We start from the raw sequence: 19,564 nt of genomic DNA on the forward strand, positions 1-19,564 counted from the left end.
ACTTCGAAGCATTTTAATATTTTACGATACATGCAAATAATCATTGTTTAATTCTTTTTTCGTACAGTTTTTAGATGGTCAAATCTATTGAAAACATCGATTTTGCGAAGTGTCCGCGGCACGTTTTATTGAAATTTTTTATTAAAATGCCAGCAGAAATATAACAGAATATAATGGCAAAGTGGTTAAGGAATCAATTGTTACTTTATAATTATTTTAATGATATATCCCATTTAAGTTTATAAAATGCTTCTATCATTTTTTTTCTTGCAATAATTTGCTGTCAAATTGCGTCAATTTGCAGCAGGTCAGATTTGCATCTGTTGGCAAAACACGAGCTTACTATGCAGTTGATGTCAATTTACCTCAATATCCTGTTCGAATTTGCTGGCATATTGTTAACATTTTGCTTATCAGAGATATCATGATTATTTTATTTTTGTTGCGCTGTCGAATTATTTTTTTAAAATAAAAAAAAGAAAATATATACTGTTCATTTAACTATAAAATTAGCATGTAGTCTTGCAAATTTTATAGTTAAATTATAATTTAAATTGCAACAAACTTATTTTTTTTATTACGTAAGACAGTATGAATAGCAGCACAATTGAATGTAGTGTGTGTAAAATATGTACATATAAAGCGAGTCTGACGAACGAGAAATTTCGTTGTGATTAATACTAGATTATTGTGAGATAATATAGGAACATAGAAACTAAACTACAATATGTGATGACATACTTTATAACGATAGATGGATAATAACATTTATATCGTATACAAGTGTTTCAAGAAGGTCGAAAAATATATATATATATGTATTATGTTTTGTACCTTCATTTTTTCGAAGAATTAAATTGTTTTTTTCGTAAATTTATCATGAAATATATTTGTGTAAGGTTTAAGTGAACCTGGTGAAAATGAAAGGTGCATTATTTGACCTGTAAAAAACTACGAGAAGTATAACAAAGGCTTAGAAAATTAATAATCTAAATTAATCTTTCGGAAATTATTGAAATAAATGATTTCACCTTTCGAATAAATTAAACAATTTTCTCCTATCGAAATCTCATGGCTAAAAAAGGAACTGCTATTAGCGTTCGGTCGCTGATTAAACAGACGTATTAACACAGCTAAGTACGAGACGTGAAATGTAGCAGATAATACAGTTATATACATGCCGCGATCGAAACGGCTGGCCTTGTGTTAAAAACGAATTGAAAGGACGATTTTCTTTATCCTAATTTCTAGCCTTTTTTTATATTCTTCGATCTTTAATGATCAGTCGATGATGTAATCTCTCTCATCAGATATATATTGAATTAATTTCTTGAATTATACATTGAAAACATTTTCTCTATTTCGTTGTATTTTTGCAGTACTTAGCATACCGTTTAAGAAGATCATTTTGATGAGCACTAGAACTCGTTTTCGGTCCTCCCACCATCCGGACGATCTTTCGCATAGTGCCGCTCTCGATTACGGATAGTCTCCATTCGACCAAGTACTCGACCGCGCTGATCCGTTAATCCGGCAGATAACGTTTAGACTTTTTATAACAACGAAATTGTCAATTTCTGTCAATAGAATTAATTCTATCGTCCGAACATGATTCAAAGTTTCGCGATTGTGGACATGAACGTTATTATAAAATGTGGATCGTCGGCTTAACGCAGATATGTGCGACGAGCAGTATGCAACGAGACAATGAGACAGGTGGGTATTAAGCGATTAAATAAGACGATAAAGATAAAAGAGCAGTAATATCTTGGGATTAACCATTGTTGACGTTTAATATGAAACGTTGATGTTTCACGTGAAACGTTAAACGTCAACGTTTGTTTGTATGTGAAAATTGCTAATAACGAATTAGAATAAAAAATATTTTATTTCGAGATAAAACTTATACATATTTATTAAATATATTCTAATTAAATTGTCTCTTTATCTTCTGTATAATTTACTCTGGTTATTATATAACTTTGATATTTAATGTATGAAGGCTCATTTAATTTTTATATTATCGAATTTTGAGAATTGATATTTGACATATCAAGAAGTTATTATAGAACTTTGGTTGTCCTTGAATTTATAAACTTGATTTATAAATATTAATATTGCATTAATATCACTCAAAGAGAATTTCTTGATTATTACATTACTACATTTAAAGTACATCTGTATAAAAATTTACATAAAAATGAATTGAATTAAAATATTAATAATGCCATCTTTGCCGCATTAGCAGTTTTCATACAGACTCGAGACGTCTTTCGCGAGAAAAATATTTAAAGTGGAAAGTAAACAAGTATATTTAAAAATTATTAAGTGCAGATAGACTGAGTATCGCAGTAGCGATTAATGGAAAATTCAAGAAATGTGAGAAAAATATTTGATAACGTATCGATGTCAATCTGAACGTTATCACTGAGATGAAACTGTCAATCAATGTACTATCAGTTCTACTATTCAGTAATTACAATCTCACGTGTATCTCATGTAATTCGATTACCACTACATAATTACGATTATTACTACTACGTAACATTGCCTCGCGGAATTTTCCGGCGAATATTTTTCGATCGATTTTAATGATTAATGACGGACATATGTTCACTTTAATTAATATGCAAAAATAGTATGATTTATTGAAAAATACATCGACTTTGTAACATTGCATCTGGCGGTAAGGAAACGAATGTTATTTTAGATATCAAGCATTATTTAAGCAAGTCACGAGGTCCACTTTTAAGAAACTGTATACCATTAGTGATTCTCTTTTAGGAATTCTTCTTTTTTCTTCTTTTTAGTATAGAATGATTTAAATTGGATTTCGTTACCTTTAATTATAAAAATTTTCTAATTTTGAGAGGATAATTAAAAATTTAATCAAATATTAATATTTTGTAAAGTAATAATATTAAACTGTAGCAGTACTAGTAACAGAACTATCGTTCTAATAACGTAATATAATCAAGCTCAATTCCACGAAATACTGTTGCGTTCAACGTTTTTTTTTTAAGATAATGCAGTTATTAGAGTTTATTTGATCGTGTGAAGTTGATCGACTAGTATGAGACACGTGATTAATACTTTATATTTCTTCCCGACAAACTGTTTTACACATTAATTGTTAACTAATTACCGCACGTGCGTTAGTATCGGCATATTTTAACCGCAGCCGTGACCGACACGACGTGTGCAGTAAATGGAAGATAATAACAGTTGTTAAGTGGCCGTTAACAGCCATAAAATTATTCGACTTAAAATGCCGTCGTAAAACGTCATTCAACTAATCATTTCAACCTGCTTACATTAAAGTGCGTCATTGTGTTTCTAAGTTACAGGTTTCTGCGTGAGATTCACAACTATTACCGAATTTCTAAATTTGAAACAATAGCAGTTACGTTACCAAACATAGTAACGCCTTTGATTTCTTTATCTAAAGAGTACAGGTTGTACAGGCCCAAGATCACGATTTTGTTGTATTCGTGTTATCGTAAGCGAGTTTCCGTAAATTAAAATTAAGCCTATCAAATGCAATCATTCAAAAATCATCGGGCCTACATTATGAAACAATCTGTTGCAACGATATTGATCTTTAAAAATTAAAATGTACATGAAGTTTCAATCTATATGAATGAAAGTATTTAAGTATTATCAGTTCGTCTCGAAAGCGCGCGATAATGTCTTCATATCTGTCGCTTTTCGGACCTGCACTATTCTATTTTTCAGATATAACATTATTTTATTAAATGTTATTAAATGTATTTATGAAAAAAAAATTATCAAACTAAAAGCAACAAATTGCTTCGAATAGTCCGACATTCTGCTAGTTATAACTGCATTTTATAATGAATCATACTTCTCGTTTCAGCTAGATATACGAAGAAGTAAGATTAGCGAACTTGAGGAAAGAATAAGAGACGATAAACTGGTTGCCATTCTGGGTGCCGTTTCGCGAATAAAGGAAATGTCCGTGCACGAAACGCGTTCTCAAATTTATCTCGTCAATTAGAGGCAATCATCGATAGCGGCGTAATGTGCGACAGTTAACGTCACCGAAGGTTCGCGATATGTGACGCGTTGACTTCGTCGCGCGCGTGGAAGATAGGAGAGGTCTAGTGACGGAATTCTCAGACGGAGTGAAGAAATACGAGCGAATAGGTCCGTTAAAATGTAATTCTTCTAACTCTTCGAGGACACAAAATCCGCTCATCTTTTAATATATATATTTCTTCGTGAACGCTCGAGACTAAATTCGGCAGACGAGAGCTCTCTCTCTCTCTCTCTCTGCTCGAAACTCGATATTTCTCTCGTTACGAGGAGTCTCTGCTTGCAACAAATTTGCAAATTTTCTCGGGCCAGTATAAACGAACAGTGTCCACATCGGCGTTATTAGCAAACAGAGACCGACACGTCAAGTGTGTTGCGGCCGAGGCGTTTCTCGCGCCTTATAAATCATATTTATGGATATGCAATAACGCAATAAGAGGATCAAGACGAATCGAACGCATCTGTCTTCCGATGTCGTTCGACTGTCGCCATTTTCTATTTTACTGTGTTACGCGATAATGCGTTTTGCATGTCAATTCTTGACTTTGCGAGGCGATATGGAATATGCGACTCTCCTTGAAATAAATTCGCTACATAATAATAATTTATTTACTTTTAATTGAACTCTTTGAGCTAAAATTTCAAATATCGGCATTTGATTGCGACTCGTTTTTTTTTTCATTTAATTTAATTCGTTTTTTGATAAGTAGCAACTGTTCTCACAATGAGCGACACGAGGTCTTTCACATGACCTCATATGACTTTCCGCCGATTCTGAAATACTTTGTGCCATTACCGAGCTTGTGTGATATGCACTTATGCAAATTTCCACGCCATGCGCTCGAACCGGCGACGAGTCATGCGACCGGAGGCGCGAGGCGTGAACTTGAGAGAGACACGCGCGGCGTACGTTGTTTCACGCCGTAAATTATCCTCGCGAATGCAAAAAAATCGATCGCTATTAGCGATACACGGGGATCGCTGCTGCAGGCTGTCCGCGATCCGGCAGACCGGTAGGATATATGGTGTTCACCGGCGGGGACCGAACGTATTGTGCAATCGGCATTGTCGAGGGAAGGGTTTTGGTACAGCTCGACGTGCGAAGGTGCGCCACAGATAGATTTCACCTTCGGGTAATTGCGAGTTTTTCAGACCGCCGAATTGTTGGCCGTGTATACAACTGGAGTCCTAATCAATCAGATAATCTCAGGAAATTTTGATACAGCGGTGTCGTCGCCAGAGGGTGAAAAAGACATTATCGGTTTTTCGATATCTATATATCCTTTTCCGACGTTTCAACTCATCAATTATATCGCAACACGTAATTTATATTGGCACTTGGCTTAAATTAAATTAAATATTACGGCAATCTCAAATTTCGCAAAAATGCCTGCATCGACACGCCTCGATTACCGTTACTCGCGTTGCATCGTAGATACATTGTATATAAGATCTCTTTTTGGCCGTAGAGTTTCCCGGGCACCTAGCAGCGAGATCACGCAACCGCGATGGCGACGCAGCGCCTAGATCGTCGGGAAGACTTCTGATGGATCGGAGATATCGGGTGCCGCGGTGATAACATCGCCCTCGTGAGAGCTGTCGTCATAATCGATACGACGACAATCGAATCGCCGCCTAAGAAGCCGCTGTAAAAGGTAGCCGCTCTTCGCGGGGAAGAGTTAGTGCGCTTGTGGCGAGCGAGCCAGGAAGCTCACCACCGGTCGGCCAGTTTAGCTTCACCACCGGGGAACCATGTCGAGGATGCGCGTCCGCGGCACGTTCGCCATTTCAACGGGGGACCGCTTGATTATCTGACGCGGGGAAACCGTCATCCCTCTCGTCTGGTTCACGTCAGATCCGCCAGACCTCCAGCATATCTCGCCGATAGTGTCCGAGAATGTCCAAGAAGCAATGGTTCGCCCTGCTGTTGTTGTTCCTCACGTACTTGACGCTAGGCGCTACCATCTTCTACTTCATCGAGAGTCCCTACGAGAACGAGAAGATCGCGAAGGAAAGGGTAGAACGCCGTATGATCAACCGTAAGAAAATAATGACAGACAATATAATCGCCGGTATCGGCTATCTCGCGTGAAGATCGCGCGGTCCGCTAAGTCAGTTTTCGTTAACGAGAATTCGAGAGAAGGATGTTACGAAAAGGCCGGTCTTCACTTTGCTCGCGCAAAGTAAAATTGTCGTTTCTTATAGTGATGTCAATTTTACGCGAGCAAAATAAAAATCGGCCTTTTCGCAACACCTTTCTCTTTGGATACTTGATGCAATTACTTCGATTATTCTTAGATATATTAATAAATTCTTTGACTGATTTCTCCATAATGAAAACGCATTGAGGAATATTTTAATATTGATGATGATTTACAGAAATATTTAATGTCCAAAGTTTAATAGCGACTAGCGACAAACGCTATCTTTTCACTAAGGAAAGATCTAGATTTATGGAAATCATTTTGCGTGCACTTTACGTATTTATCTATAATTATTAATTTCTATTTAATTGAATACGTTTAATAGTTGATATAAAAATAGCAAAACAGTCCTGATTTCTGGAAGTTTTAATTGACGAGCTTCGGAGAGTATCAAGGAGAAAGCTATATGCAAACGGAATGAAGAAAACACGCACGGACTTGCATGTCATTTGCAATTCGTAGTTGCAACGCGACATTGGGCTATCTGCATATCTTCGTTTGTTGCAATCACAACACGCAAAAAAATCCTCGAGACGAAGAACTTATTTTATAAACTAATCCTGAAAAAAAATTAGTAGGAGTTATGGCTTTTTTGACGTTACAATTTAATAATAATATTAAATGATAAATCTTCGCTTACGTCGAAAGTACTTTAATAAAAATCGTTTAAAACCCAATGTTCCTGGGAATCTCAATATTGATGTCAATTCGTATCTTCAATATCTAGTGACGTTTTTCGTTTCGATAAGCGCGGAAAAGCACTCTCAAGATTTCGTTATCACGGAGATTAAAGTTTAACGTCTCTAAATAAATAATTAGGGAAATATGATCTTAACACGCACGTCGCTATCGTGTCCGTCTCACGTGTTCGTAATTAATCAGCCGATTATTACTACGTCGCTCGCGACTTCGAGATTTCGAGGATAATAATGCAAATAATGCTTAGGCCACGGTCGTGCAGAGGACGAGTCTGGCGTGTAAAACTTTAAAACTTCCGACATGCATTTAGTAATGAGATACCTTGTGCCTCTAGCATTCTAAAACAGTTATGTCATCGACTGAGATTGCACCGACACGGCCGCTTTTTAAATTGTTAATTCGATTATAATAAATGCAGACAAAGGATTTTGTTGCGTTAATGTTGTTAATTTCTCTAAAACTTGCTTATCGGAGACATTAAAATCTTAATTTAGAGGTCTCAAGAAATTTTCATTTAACGTCTCAAATTTTCTAGATGCCGGAATTGAGAGCTTTAGAGTTTGTACGAGTTTGGATTTTTACTCCTTTGGATGCGATTTAAGCTCTTAGACACTGAGCTTTCCGATCCTTCAAAAGCTTCTCGGAACTCTGAATTTGCACGAGCGGCTCTGCAAAAATACGTCGGATCTTTTGTAACAACAGTAGCCTCGCAAATAGCCGGAAAGTCCGGCGCGACCGGTCGGCGTCATTGGAATTTGTATGCATGACCGTGCCCGATGCAATTGTTTACGTGAAAAAAGGGCATTATTCGAGTATAGCCAGTGTCCAACAGGACAATGTCGTGCGACGGAAAGAGACTCGTCGTTAGTCGACGGCCAGTGTCAGTGTCATCGAAATCGATTACGAAATTATTATCTCGGCCACTCCTGTCACTCAAAATCATCGCGTTCGAATCGAAAGCGACGATATCCGCCCTCGTGCCTATTGTCTCCTACCTCAGGTGGCTGTGCTCCATCACGACGAACAAGAGTACACGTGGAGAACTATAATGCGATTATTAATTTTTTTTTTTCCTCTACAAGGATGCGCCGTCCTGGTATCTCTCGGCCTCGATACGCAGCGAAATACGGTCGCGTTCCGGTTGCAATTGCGCGGAAGGTCCAGGCGGATTCTGCTTGCACAAACCGGCAATATAAGACGTACAAATATCGGCTGATAAGATAGTGCGTATATACGGCACAATTGTCTTGAAAACGGCCGCGTTCGGAAAGGATGGCGAAAGAGAGGGATTATCCTCCTCCCGCGGTGAACGGACGGATGCGCGAGATAAAATTTAAGATCACCGGCGATGGTTAATTCGCTTTTTTGAACACATACACGTGTAATTATTCCTTTCAGAGTTACTCCACGACCACTATACACCCAGCGATATACACAACGAGACTGAGATTCTGCAGAAGATCACCGACTACTGCGGCAAGTCCGTTTACAATTTCAGCGAGGGCGAAGTCGACCGCTTACAATGGGACTACTACAACAGCTTTTATTTTGCTTACACGGTCGTCAGCACTATCGGTAGATATCTATTGAAGCGTTAAAACAGCGTTAAAATAGATCTCCTAAAACGTGTCTAGAATCAGTTTTTATCTAAAGTCAGTGGATTATAGCCTTGCGTCATTCTTGCGTTATTCTCTATATCCTTCAATTATGCGGGATTACAAGATCTTTTATTTACGCATTTGTCCCGAGTACACAGAGATCTAATAGATGTTCCAAGAAAATTTCCGAAACCTTTTGGATGATTCAATTAGAGAATAAGTACTCGTGTCGAATTACCGTTTTATCTAAACCTTTTTTTCTTTAAATTGATCTTGATCTTTGAGATAATTACATAATTATCAGCTATAAGTTTATTATACATAATTTTGAAAATATTATTTGAAAAATAAATTTTGAATTATATTGTCAGAAAGATTTTTCTTTGAAGTAAGAATTAATATTTCTTCTTATATCAATAACTTTCTTTATTCTATCTATAATCTTCATTATTCTTTTCTTTACTCTTTCTATAAGTAATTGACTTTTAATTATTCAGGATACGGCAATTTGGCACCCACAAACACCCTCAGCCGCATCTTGATGATCTTCTACGGCCTCATAGGCATCCCGATGAACGGGATTTTGCTGACGCAGCTGGGTGAATTTTTCAGTCGCGTGTTCATCAGGGCCTATCAGAAGTACAAGTCCTACAAGCAACGTCAGTCGTCCACCGATTATCCCTACGAGAAGAAGTCGATACCGCCCGAGACGCGTAAGACAATGAGACTGGCCGCCCAGATCTTTCTGTACCTGACGCCCGGCTTCATCGTGTTCATCTTCTTCCCGGCAATCCTGTTCTCGCATTACGAGAGATGGACCTACGATCAAGCGGTCTACTACGCCTTCGTCACTCTCACGACCATCGGTTTCGGCGATCTCGTGGCGGGTAAGTGTCCTTATATCTTATCGATTCCTCGGACACGCGCGCGCGTGAACGTGATGATTAGCTTGTTTTTTTTTTATCGGTAGCAAGAGCAAGATTTTGTTTTCGCAACCGTGCGCGCAAGTCGCGGAATCGCGTGCTCTCCGACAGTTCTCGGAAATGGCTCTTTTTTTTTTCATTCTCTACGGACGATGTATTATATCATTCATATCATTTATACAGTCGTATTATTCATAACTTAAACTACGCCGCAGATGTATGGCAAAGACATATTGCAGAAGTACGATAAAATTATTGGTTGCGTCGTGACTGAAGGAATTTTTATGTTCAGGCTGTCTATTATAAATCACGGGATTATTCATGTATAAACGATTATAGAACGCATATCTGTGTTATGTTATCATATGATCGATAGCTGCTGAATAAGATAATACTTCTGAAAAATTTATCACGATGGAATGAGGAAGTACTTACATAAATTAAACTTATTATAGGAAATTGAGAAATAATCTTAACCGTAATTAATCGTAAATTAAAAATATTCCTATTTTTTATTATAATGTGCATAAGAAAAAATTATAAGTTCTACGAGCTTGAATTCTGAGAAATAAAAAAATCGATGTTTAGTCTATTTTTTAGAAGAAAATTATTTTTTTTATTATTAATTAATATGAATTTGCTAAATAAAAGCATTTATTTTCAATTAAATGTAATATAAAATTCAGAATTATTAACATTTGTTGATTTGATTTGATAATATCAGGCCACTTGAGACTATACATTCGATAAATTTCGTCAGCTTTCTTGATTGATAATATTGAAACGGTGTACACTTGTACTCTTATCGTATATACATCAATCGCTTCGAAGCATACAACCTATGAGCTTGCCTGTTCCGCCTAATTAAAAGACGAATGTTTTCAATCGTTACATGCTCACGTGGAAAGCAGATTTTAACATGTAAGTAATGTTCTCCATACGCCATAAATTAAAAAGTAGCGCGTTTGCATATACAGTTGCACAGCTAATAAAAAAAATAAATAAAACATGAACGGATAAGTCGATCAGCAATAAAAATGTACAATTGAAATATCTATTCATGACTCCCATATGAAAATTATTCAAAATTCGTGTTTAAAGTGAATTTTCAAAGCCAATTGAAGTCAAGTACGAGTGGAAATTGAAGGAAGAAACTTTTGCTCTATAAAGAAGTTATTCCGCTGTTCTTAACTCTCTGCTTGAATCTCGCAGGCCAGGACAATACGAAGGGGAGCGGCCCATTCTTCATCATGTACAAGATATTCCTGATTTGCTGGATCTCCTTCGGGCTGGGCTACATCGTCATGATAATGACATTCATCGCTCGCGGCATGCGCAGCAAGAAGTTTACGAGACTCGAGCACAAACTGGCGATGAATCTCAAGCTTACGCAGAGCAAGATTTGGAACGAGTTTAACAAAGAGGTCAACTACCTGCGCCGCGTTTTCAACGAGTTGCAGCTCTCTAAGGTCAAAGTAAGTGACCTGGTTGTGACTTGGACCAGACAACCTTAAGCAACCGCATATTTTTTTCACGCGAAAATATTTTCGTACATTTCTATGAAAAATGTTTGAACACCTTTTTTCTAAATAAGTTTATTCGAAATCCTAATAAATTTATTCGATAATTAATAGACATTGTAAAATTCTCTTTTAATTCGTCGTGTTGAATAACTTACTTTTTAATCACTCGCCAATTATATTTGCCATATTCTGAATTGAGATATTTTTAATAATTATTATAATATGGTGAATTAATGCAGTATTAATTTTTTTACATTATTATTTCTATTAATATTATTAATAAAACTTTCTAAGCACCGATTACTGTTTAGTTAATATTGATCATTTATTCAATTATTATTAACATTTATCATTTTCTTTCATCAGAGAGTATACGTAGATGAGTACGAATCCGAGGAACCTCCGGCGAAATTCCCGCGCAGCAACAGTTTTCCGAATCTCCGAGATTTAACAATTGGTGGATACGACAGCTTTATACCGCATCCGCGACGACGAGCTAACAGCGAAGTGGTACCAATGGTAAGCTATAATTTTTTTTTAATATTATATTATTCCTTACCTCTTCTTAAACTTAATAATATTTTGAATAATGCATTATTTAAAGGATGAACTGACACGTGTGGTGTCCGAGACGGATCTTCAAAGGATAGACAAGAACGCGACGTTCGCCGCGCACGCAATAGTGCAACCAGCGGAACTCTTGGCGCGCTTGGTGAACATCCTCGGTTACATACCTCCACGGGACGACTTTGAGTGGGACCAGACCGAGGAACCGATCGACGCGCAGAACGAGACGCAGCAGAATAAATCGGCTGATCAAGGCGCAGCCAACAATCTCCCTCAATGGACAATCGGTGGTGAAAAGTTTCCTCAAGCCTTCAAGCCTCGTTCCAGAGCGACCAGCGAGATACGACTGAATACCACGAAGGACGATACCGCTCGACATAACACCGAATGGACCTGGTCCGGAGTCGCCTCGACGAAGCTGCAGGAGATGATGAAGGATCGCGACACTACCGTGTCCTCGAAGGACAGTACCAACAAGCCGTACAAGAAGTTCGCGTCGCTCGCTTTGCCGATTACCGCGTCCAAGAACCTCTTCCCCAGATGGAGTAAGCAATTCACAAATAAGAGGTCGTCGGACGTTGGTCCCAATACGAGGAGCACGAAGAAAACCGTTGAAATAGTGAACGACAGCGAGAAGAGCAATTCGCAGCAGAATAATTCGATCGGTCCCTCGTACTTGGACGAGAGACACGATTCGATCTTGAGGAGGCCGCATTACTACACGCACACCGGTGGCGACCTGCCGGGTTATCTGGAGGGCAACAATCTGCTGGAAGAGACGAGTCTGGCGGATTTCCTTAGAGCATTGACCGCTCTTCACGCACGAGTGGGAACGGTTCCCGACGAGTACGTTGCCCAAGAGAAACCCAAGAGAAAACTCGGGACGGCCAGCTTGAGCCCGCCGAAGTTACCCAGTCTTTTCACCCTCTTCTCGAACGCGCCCGGTTCCGTTTCGGCGAATCAGAGCAATCAGAACACTGTCACGGGAGCGCAGTCGAGCAGGAGAATGTCCCTCAAATTAGCCGATTCCGGCTCCAGCACGCCTACGTTTTATATCAGGAAGGGAAGCGTTCCCGCGAAGCCTAGGAGATTCTCTTTGAGGCCGGTAGCGACCCCAGTTAGTCCTCCGACGCCGCCTGATTATGGGTCACCGCGATCGGTAAGCTTGCACTATTGAAAATCAAGTTTTTTTTGTTGTCAAATTTTCTCACAACCGCCGATATTGTAAATTAAAAACCTTGAAATAAATTATAAGACAATACAGGGGTACAGTAATTAATAATTCAGCATAAATGATAGTGATCTTAAAACTTATTCTAAAAAACAAAATTATTTTTTTCAGCTACGACTCTCTCAAAGGATGGACAATCGAAATCTTCAAGAACCCTTCATTTCCGTGTCGCCGAGGGAACCGCTCGTGAGCATGGAGGGGCCGCCGGGAATTTCATCGCCGATCCAACAGCCGTCCGGCAATCGACGTTTCTCCATAAGGCCCGCTCAGCTCGGCACGCAACCGAGTCCGACGAGCACCAAGTCCACGCCATCGCCGTTGCACACGCCTAAACCGTTGCCGAAGTGGAAAGGGGGCATGCTTCAGCGGCAGATCACTCAGATGAACCTACGTCGCCGCTCCAGGGCGTTCAGCCTCAGCGACGTTTACTCCGACAAACGCGAGAAGACCACCCCTCCTCTCAGCCCCCTCGCTATGGACAGCACCAAGACTATCGACGTTAGCAAACCGAGCAGCTCGAGTCAGAAAACGGTAACCATCTTGTCGCCGGCGGAGGAGGTAATGACCGCGAAAAATGAACTTCAGCAATCCGCGGTAGTTGCCTCAGGTTCGAGAGATACGCAAATTGCACCGTGGAGGGATCAGGAAGGTGTAATCTCGTCGATTAATCCCTTCGTTTTCGGGATTCCCAGTGAGCCGCCCGCGGCGTTGAACGAATCCATGATTTTAAGCATGCAGAGAGACGGAACATATCCCCAAGAGGATTCTATACCAGTTTATCAACCGGTTTACAAGTCGTCCTCCGTGTTCGAGCAAAAATTGATGAAGCTGAACGACGAACTGGGTAGGACGCTCCAGAAGGGGATGCAAGAGACGAATGTGGATGTCAAGGAAGATTCGCGTGAAATGGAGAAGAAACAGGATGGCACATACATGTGTGTAATTGATAATTTAGGCGCGTCGACGAGTAGCGGAAGTATCTCAGAATCGAGAAAGGGGAAGCCCAGTGTGTTGATCGACTCGTACAAGCCACCGCTGCAAGCGACTATAGAGAAGCCGACGATCAATCCGTTCGAGCAGTACAGAGCTATGACGAGGGCTGCTCGAAAGGAAGAAGATGCAGACTTGAAGGAAATTAAAATCGAGAAACCTGGTGAAAAATAAAAAAAAAGAGAAACAAATTTATGTGGAAGATTCAACAATTAAGGAAACATATATAGTTTTAATTTTATTTAAAAAAAATTTGGAGTCAAATTTTGTTTAAAAATCGAAAATATCGAGATCCTAATAATTTTTAAATTAGTTTTACAGAGTACGTTTACAGACGTAATTGATATTTTTGTTAGGAAAAGATTGACTCTACATTTTGCGAAAAATAATCCATTTTTCTGAATCACAGGAAATGATGAAAACTATGGGAATCGTACTCGTTAGAGATTTGCAATTTTACTGCGTGTATTACGTGTGCAAGAAATGATATCCTATTTTATCCTATGTATGCTAGTGTATCGGATTCTTTTTACTATAGTAAGTAACAAAATCTTGTTTTGTTTCAAAGCGATACGTAATTTATTAAGAAAAGATGTAGATAGAAAAAATATAATTTTATACAGATGCATACTTCGATATGCAAATTACGGAATAGATGTAACTCAGCAATAAGGTGATCAGCTTTGTGGAGAAAGTTGTCTTCATCGATGTATGTACATAAGTATCTAATTTTTCACACTAGTCGGATTTGTAGCATTTTTCAAGAGAAATGTATATTTTATGAGATATTAGATAACGCTCTAATATAATGATAATTATTAGATACGTAAGTAATTTAAAATATGCATATATTTTAATTGAAACTCGATAAGAAAAGACTGTGATATAAGGAATAAGACATATGTATCCTCAATTTAACAAATCAATAGAAATAAATTACTTAGAAAAATATATATTATGTAAGTGCATCACGTAATGAACAGCGGATCTTTTATTAAATCTGGAATTTACTGAAATTAAAATCCGTCGATTCGTGAATTTATTATTAATCTAGAACGCGTAAATCACGTCAAATAATCGAAATAATCGAAGCAGATTAATATTTCGTATCGCAGTTCAAATATTGTCAGTTGCGAGCTTGTGACTTGGACATTTATCACAATCACTCACGCGATCATATTTATTCCGCTAAATCTTGAAATCAATGTTTGAATGTAGTAAACGCAAGTAACGAGACATATTTACGAAATTTACAACATTTTATTGACAAGTTCTTGCAGAATAAATTATGAAAATGTATTTGGTTTGTCGAGCGGTAGCTCGAAGCTGTGAATTATTACCAGTCAAGTAATCTGGTTAAATTGCACAGATTTCATACGGAGAAATTCGATTAAAGGAGGTTAATCCACGTAGAAATTGTCTAATGTTCACGCAGGTAACGTAAGAGCGGTAAGTGTGGAACATCGTTACACACTTCGTGCGTTCACTCGATGTATCACACAATTAGCATCTATCGGTGACAAGTAAGTTTATCACGGTCGTTAGCACGTCGTGCGATACAAGTAAATTCATGCAAAATCTAATAAATAGACTTTTCCGGATCGCACGGATCGAGAAAAAAAAATGAAACTAAATGTAGTATAAATATGTTCTTGTACTGATGTAGATCTCTCGGCGGCGTGAGAGACGTACACGGGGATGCTACGACAACGTATTTAGCTGCCTCCGTATTTCCTCGACGAGGCTGCCACGTGGTACGCGAGTCTCCTCTCGCGTCGAGACGACTCTCAGTGTAACTTCACCTTTCGCCAGCTCGCCCTCCCCGACAATTATCGCCAGCGGGATGCCGTTCTCCTCGCAGTGCTGCAGCTGCGCCAGGAGCTTGGCGTTCTTCTTGTAGGACTGCTCCGCCTTCACGCCGGCCTCCCACAGATTCACCAGTATCTTCATCCTCTCCTCGTGCAGATTCTTCTGCGCACTCGCCACGAACACCTCGATCTCGGCGGTGCGCGTCTTCAGGCCCTTGTTCGCCAATTTCGCCTCCATAACGCTGAATATCCGCTCCACGCCCACCGACACGCCGACACAGGATACATTTTTGTTCTTGCTGTCGAACATTCCCACCAAATTATCGTAACGGCCGCCACCTGCCACGCTTCCAACACCGACGTCGTCCCCTGCGAAGGATTAACGGACGTTATTAATATTTCGTCCAAATTATTTCCGTCATGAAATATAGGGAGAAAATTTAGAAAGTAAGATGCGTACCACATAATATAGCTTCGTAAATAACACCCGTGTAGTAATCGAGTCCCCTCGCGAGACTCAAATCGAACTTAATTTTGTCGAGAATTTTGTAGATGCGGCAGTACTTCAGCAACAGTTCCATAGAGTCCAAGCCCTGTACAGCGACGGTCTGTTTCATCAGCTCTTTGTCCTTTCTCAACTCCGCCACCAGTTCCACGCCACCGGACTGCGAGACGTACTTGCCGACCTTATCGGCGATATGCTCGTCCAATCCCTTCTCGTCCGTCATCTCTTTCTTCACCTCCTCCCACGGGCTCTTGTCCAGCTTGTCCACGGCGGAGCAGATACCGCGGAATTTACTCTGCGGCACGCCGCTCGCGGCGAATATGCCGTCCAGCAAGGATCTGTGATTCACTTTGATCAAGTATGGCCCCAGGTTCAGAGCTTCCAACGCTTCGCACACAACCCGGATGCACTCCACGTCCGGTAGCATCGGGTCGTACTGGCCGGCGATGTCGAAATCCTTGAGGATACCAACGTTAAAATTAAATTTACACGAAGTGTGCCAATGAAATGAAATTCTCTAAATGAATGATATGTCATAGGATGCACATTGCGCTTACACATTGATAAAATTCCCTGTATCTGCCTTTCGTCGTCGCTGGGTTATCCCGTCGGTAGACCTTGGCGATGTGATATCGTTTGATGGACGAGATCTTGCTCATGGCCAGATATCTCGCGAAAGGAACTGTTAAATCGTATCTAAGTGCGAGGATCTCGCCGCCCTGGTCCTTCAGGTCGTAGATGAGCTTGGAGTCCTCGCCGTATTTACCCGTCAGGACATCCTGTGTGTAACACAAGGTAGAATCAGTATCAATATCAATGAGATCCAATAATCGAAATCAACGTTGTCCTTTACGATAATTCTTACCTTCAGCTCGAATACAGGCGTATCTATCGTCTCGGCGCCGTGACGCTTGAATACCGATATTATTTTCTCCAGTACTCCCAGTCGCAGCGCCATTTGCTCCGGATTGTAATCCCTCGTGCCTTTCGGCGTTTTGAGGATGAGTTTGTGAGGGCAGCCATTCTCCTCGCCCAATTGTGCTTTCAGGTCCAGCAGCTTGGCAACCTCCTCCGCTATCTACGAACAGGCAAACACGCGGCGTATTAATATACAGAACGTGGCGACGATCCCGCTCTCAGTTTATCCAGGGTACGATAGTCGAGAACGTCGTACCCACCTGTGGCGTCGTAGACATCGGTACGTTGCGATTGCGTTTCCACACGACGGGGAAAGAATTGTTGCGTATCAGGCGTAACATCGTGAACGGACGAAGGGATTAGAAGGCAACCAGAATGAAAGAGAAAAGCCCCCTCAATGTTGATTTATCAAACTAGTCCAAACAGCAGAGATAACATCAGTCAAGCAAGCTGGTAAGAGGCTGCCATTAATTATTGCCATATTATTGTCTACACTATTAACATTGTCTTTGATTTTTTCCCCTTTAGATTACAAACTTTGCCATTAAATTTTCAGAATTTGGGAAGAATGCAAGGTATTTCTCAGGAAAGTTAAGAAACTTCTCAGAATGAAAGAATATTCGTTTTCCAAGCTACATCCACGTTTTTCATGCAAAAGCTTCCACACGTCCTCCTGCCGGAAGAATCTTTTCCCGCACCTTCGCTTTTCCCCTCCAGCAGTTTTCGCAATAATTTATGGCAGCTCTGCTTGCAGCAAGCAACCGGCTGCCTCACCTTTTTGTCTAGCATACTTTTGCTAATATAGCGAGTGCTCTTTAGCCGCTCGACCTTTGCCGCCAGGGAAGCAGCGAGCGGCGTTTCCGCGGCAGCGGGAAACGCCAGGCGCTCCTCCTGGGTGAAGCTTGTCATGTTAATGTGCCACCTGCACAGATGCGGCCACCTTGCGAGCTCATCGTTAAGGACGACGCGCAACGCGTCGTACAGTTCGGCGTCTCTGGACGTAGGGCACCAACCACCAGCGTAGCTGATATCCGCAAAATCATCGTTCAAGCCGTCTAACTCAACACTTATATCAGACCGCTCTGTGTGCTGTTCCTGAACGAAACGAGAGACGTCTCTCCGTAGAGAAAGACCCGGGAGGGCATTGGCGGCAAAAAAAAGGGAAAGAGAAATCTGTTCTTTTGCTGACTAAAGATCGCTGTCACATTGCGAGGGGCCGCTGCTGCGTTGCATCATACCCCATTGTTGCGAGAAAGGTCTGTTCGCTCCAGCTGCATTTTCATTATTGAGAGAAAACAGGAGGAATCGGTTTTCACTTTCGCGTGCAGCTGAAGCCAACGGACCCCGGCCGGGCCACGACGTGGTGGAGAGAGATCGAGGCGCGGTACTGGAAGGGGGGGGGTTATGATGCAACGTGCGAGTGCAAAACCGTTTGCGCGGTATAAAACCGCGGTTGAGGTGAAAAAAAGATCGAGAGACCAGTTTCGTGTGCGGCGGAGACCGATTTCGCGGAAGGAAGTGCGAAGGTGACACGATGACAGGGTGTAATTGAACGCGGGGCGGAGGGGAAAACCGAACCGAGCCCCCTCCGACGAGGACAACGTGGAGAAAGGAGGTGGACATCTGTGTCACGGGGACGCGGCGTGTCCCCGAGCGAGGATTCCCGCGAGGGGGGGGGGAGAGGGAGATGAGGGGCCTGAAAGGGCCTTCGAGGGCCCGCGCGTTACCTGTGTGCTGTTGACTTTCGCGGCTTTCAGTCGTCGCACCACCTCGCACTGCTCCTTCACGCGAATCAGCAACGACGTGTCCCTCGATGTTTCGTCAGCCATCGCTCCAAGCCGTGTAACGCACGCGGTGTCTCGGGGCCCCGATTCCGTGCGTTCCGCTCGCCGGCGCATTACTTTATGCTCTAGCGGTCCCGGGGGAGCGAGCGAGTCGTCGTGCCGCGCGAACGATTCCCCACCGCGTAGTGATGCGACTTTACACAAAAAAAAATCGATTCTCATAATCGATTAAATTCTGTAAAAAAGAATTGATGAATTGATTAATCGGATTGAAATGAATCGATTGTGAAAGAATCGATCAAAAATTGGATATATATATATGTATATATACGAATTCAATTTTTGAGGCGATGAGCACCTAAAATACTAATTAATATAATTATAATCTAAAAATTCAAATGAAGCACGTTTAAGAATTATTGAACGCAGTTAAAGATTTCTTTTAATAAATTCAAAGATATTATGATTAGGTTATGTTAAGTAGAATTCAAATGCACACTACGCTATTATAAAACTTTTCATAATTTTATTTTATAGAGTATAATATCTACTAAACTTTAAAGTTTTCTTTTAATACTTAAAAATATATTTACAGTTCTTTGGTGTAAATATTGCGACAAAAATTAAGATGACTTTTTTTAATTTTTAAGTTGACTTCATGTATTCAATACTCAGTATTAAATACTATATCAATGTCTACTTCCAATAGCTCTCAGGTAGAGATCCTAAAAATATTATTTGCGACGCTCTTTTTCCTG

At 40.5% G+C, this 19,564-nt stretch overlaps 2 protein-coding genes across 10 annotated transcripts in view; one reads left to right on the plus strand and one right to left on the minus strand.

Moving 5' to 3' along the window:
- Positions 1-1,395: 1,395 nt before the first annotated feature.
- On the plus strand, positions 1,396-14,742 carry LOC105453461 (open rectifier potassium channel protein 1). Of its 5 annotated transcripts, none has more exons than XM_011695443.1 (8): positions 1,396-1,716; positions 5,526-6,095; positions 8,358-8,534; positions 9,055-9,444; positions 10,693-10,955; positions 11,370-11,522; positions 11,608-12,729; positions 12,913-14,742. In XM_011695443.1, exons 2-8 carry the CDS (start codon positions 5,954-5,956, stop codon positions 13,963-13,965), a joined length of 3,300 nt encoding a protein of 1,099 aa, XP_011693745.1. In that variant the 5' UTR covers positions 1,396-1,716; positions 5,526-5,953; the 3' UTR covers positions 13,966-14,742. The 5 variants fall into 5 exon arrangements, with proteins under 5 accessions (XP_011693745.1, XP_011693749.1, XP_011693746.1 ...); XM_011695447.1 differs by lacking the exon at positions 1,396-1,716 and adding an exon at positions 3,914-4,167; XM_011695444.1 differs by lacking the exon at positions 1,396-1,716 and adding an exon at positions 5,070-5,161.
- Positions 14,743-15,031: 289 nt separating this feature from the next.
- LOC105453460 (histidine--tRNA ligase, cytoplasmic) overlaps positions 15,032-19,564 on the minus strand; it is an 8,345-nt gene continuing 3,812 nt past the window's right edge. Inside the window, exons 1-6 of one of the 5 annotated variants that reach the window (XM_011695439.1) lie at positions 18,750-18,927; positions 17,283-17,435; positions 16,970-17,182; positions 16,662-16,883; positions 16,060-16,561; positions 15,032-15,968 (exon numbers count right to left, since the gene is read on the minus strand). In XM_011695439.1, the coding sequence (XP_011693741.1) occupies positions 15,493-15,968; positions 16,060-16,561; positions 16,662-16,883; positions 16,970-17,182; positions 17,283-17,363 (1,494 nt within the window). In that variant the 5' untranslated portion in view covers positions 17,364-17,435; positions 18,750-18,927 and the 3' untranslated portion in view covers positions 15,032-15,492. Of the gene's footprint in view, positions 15,969-16,059; positions 16,562-16,661; positions 16,884-16,969; positions 17,183-17,282; positions 17,436-17,796; positions 18,118-18,749; positions 18,928-19,564 lie in introns of those variants that run through there. The other 4 variants (XM_011695437.1, XM_011695440.1, XM_011695441.1 and 1 more) reach the window with 4 other exon arrangements.

This window comes from Wasmannia auropunctata, unplaced genomic scaffold (assembly GCF_000956235.1).
Source record: "Wasmannia auropunctata unplaced genomic scaffold, wasmannia.A_1.0 LD335999.1, whole genome shotgun sequence".
NCBI classification, from domain to species: Eukaryota; Metazoa; Arthropoda; class Insecta; order Hymenoptera; family Formicidae; genus Wasmannia; species Wasmannia auropunctata.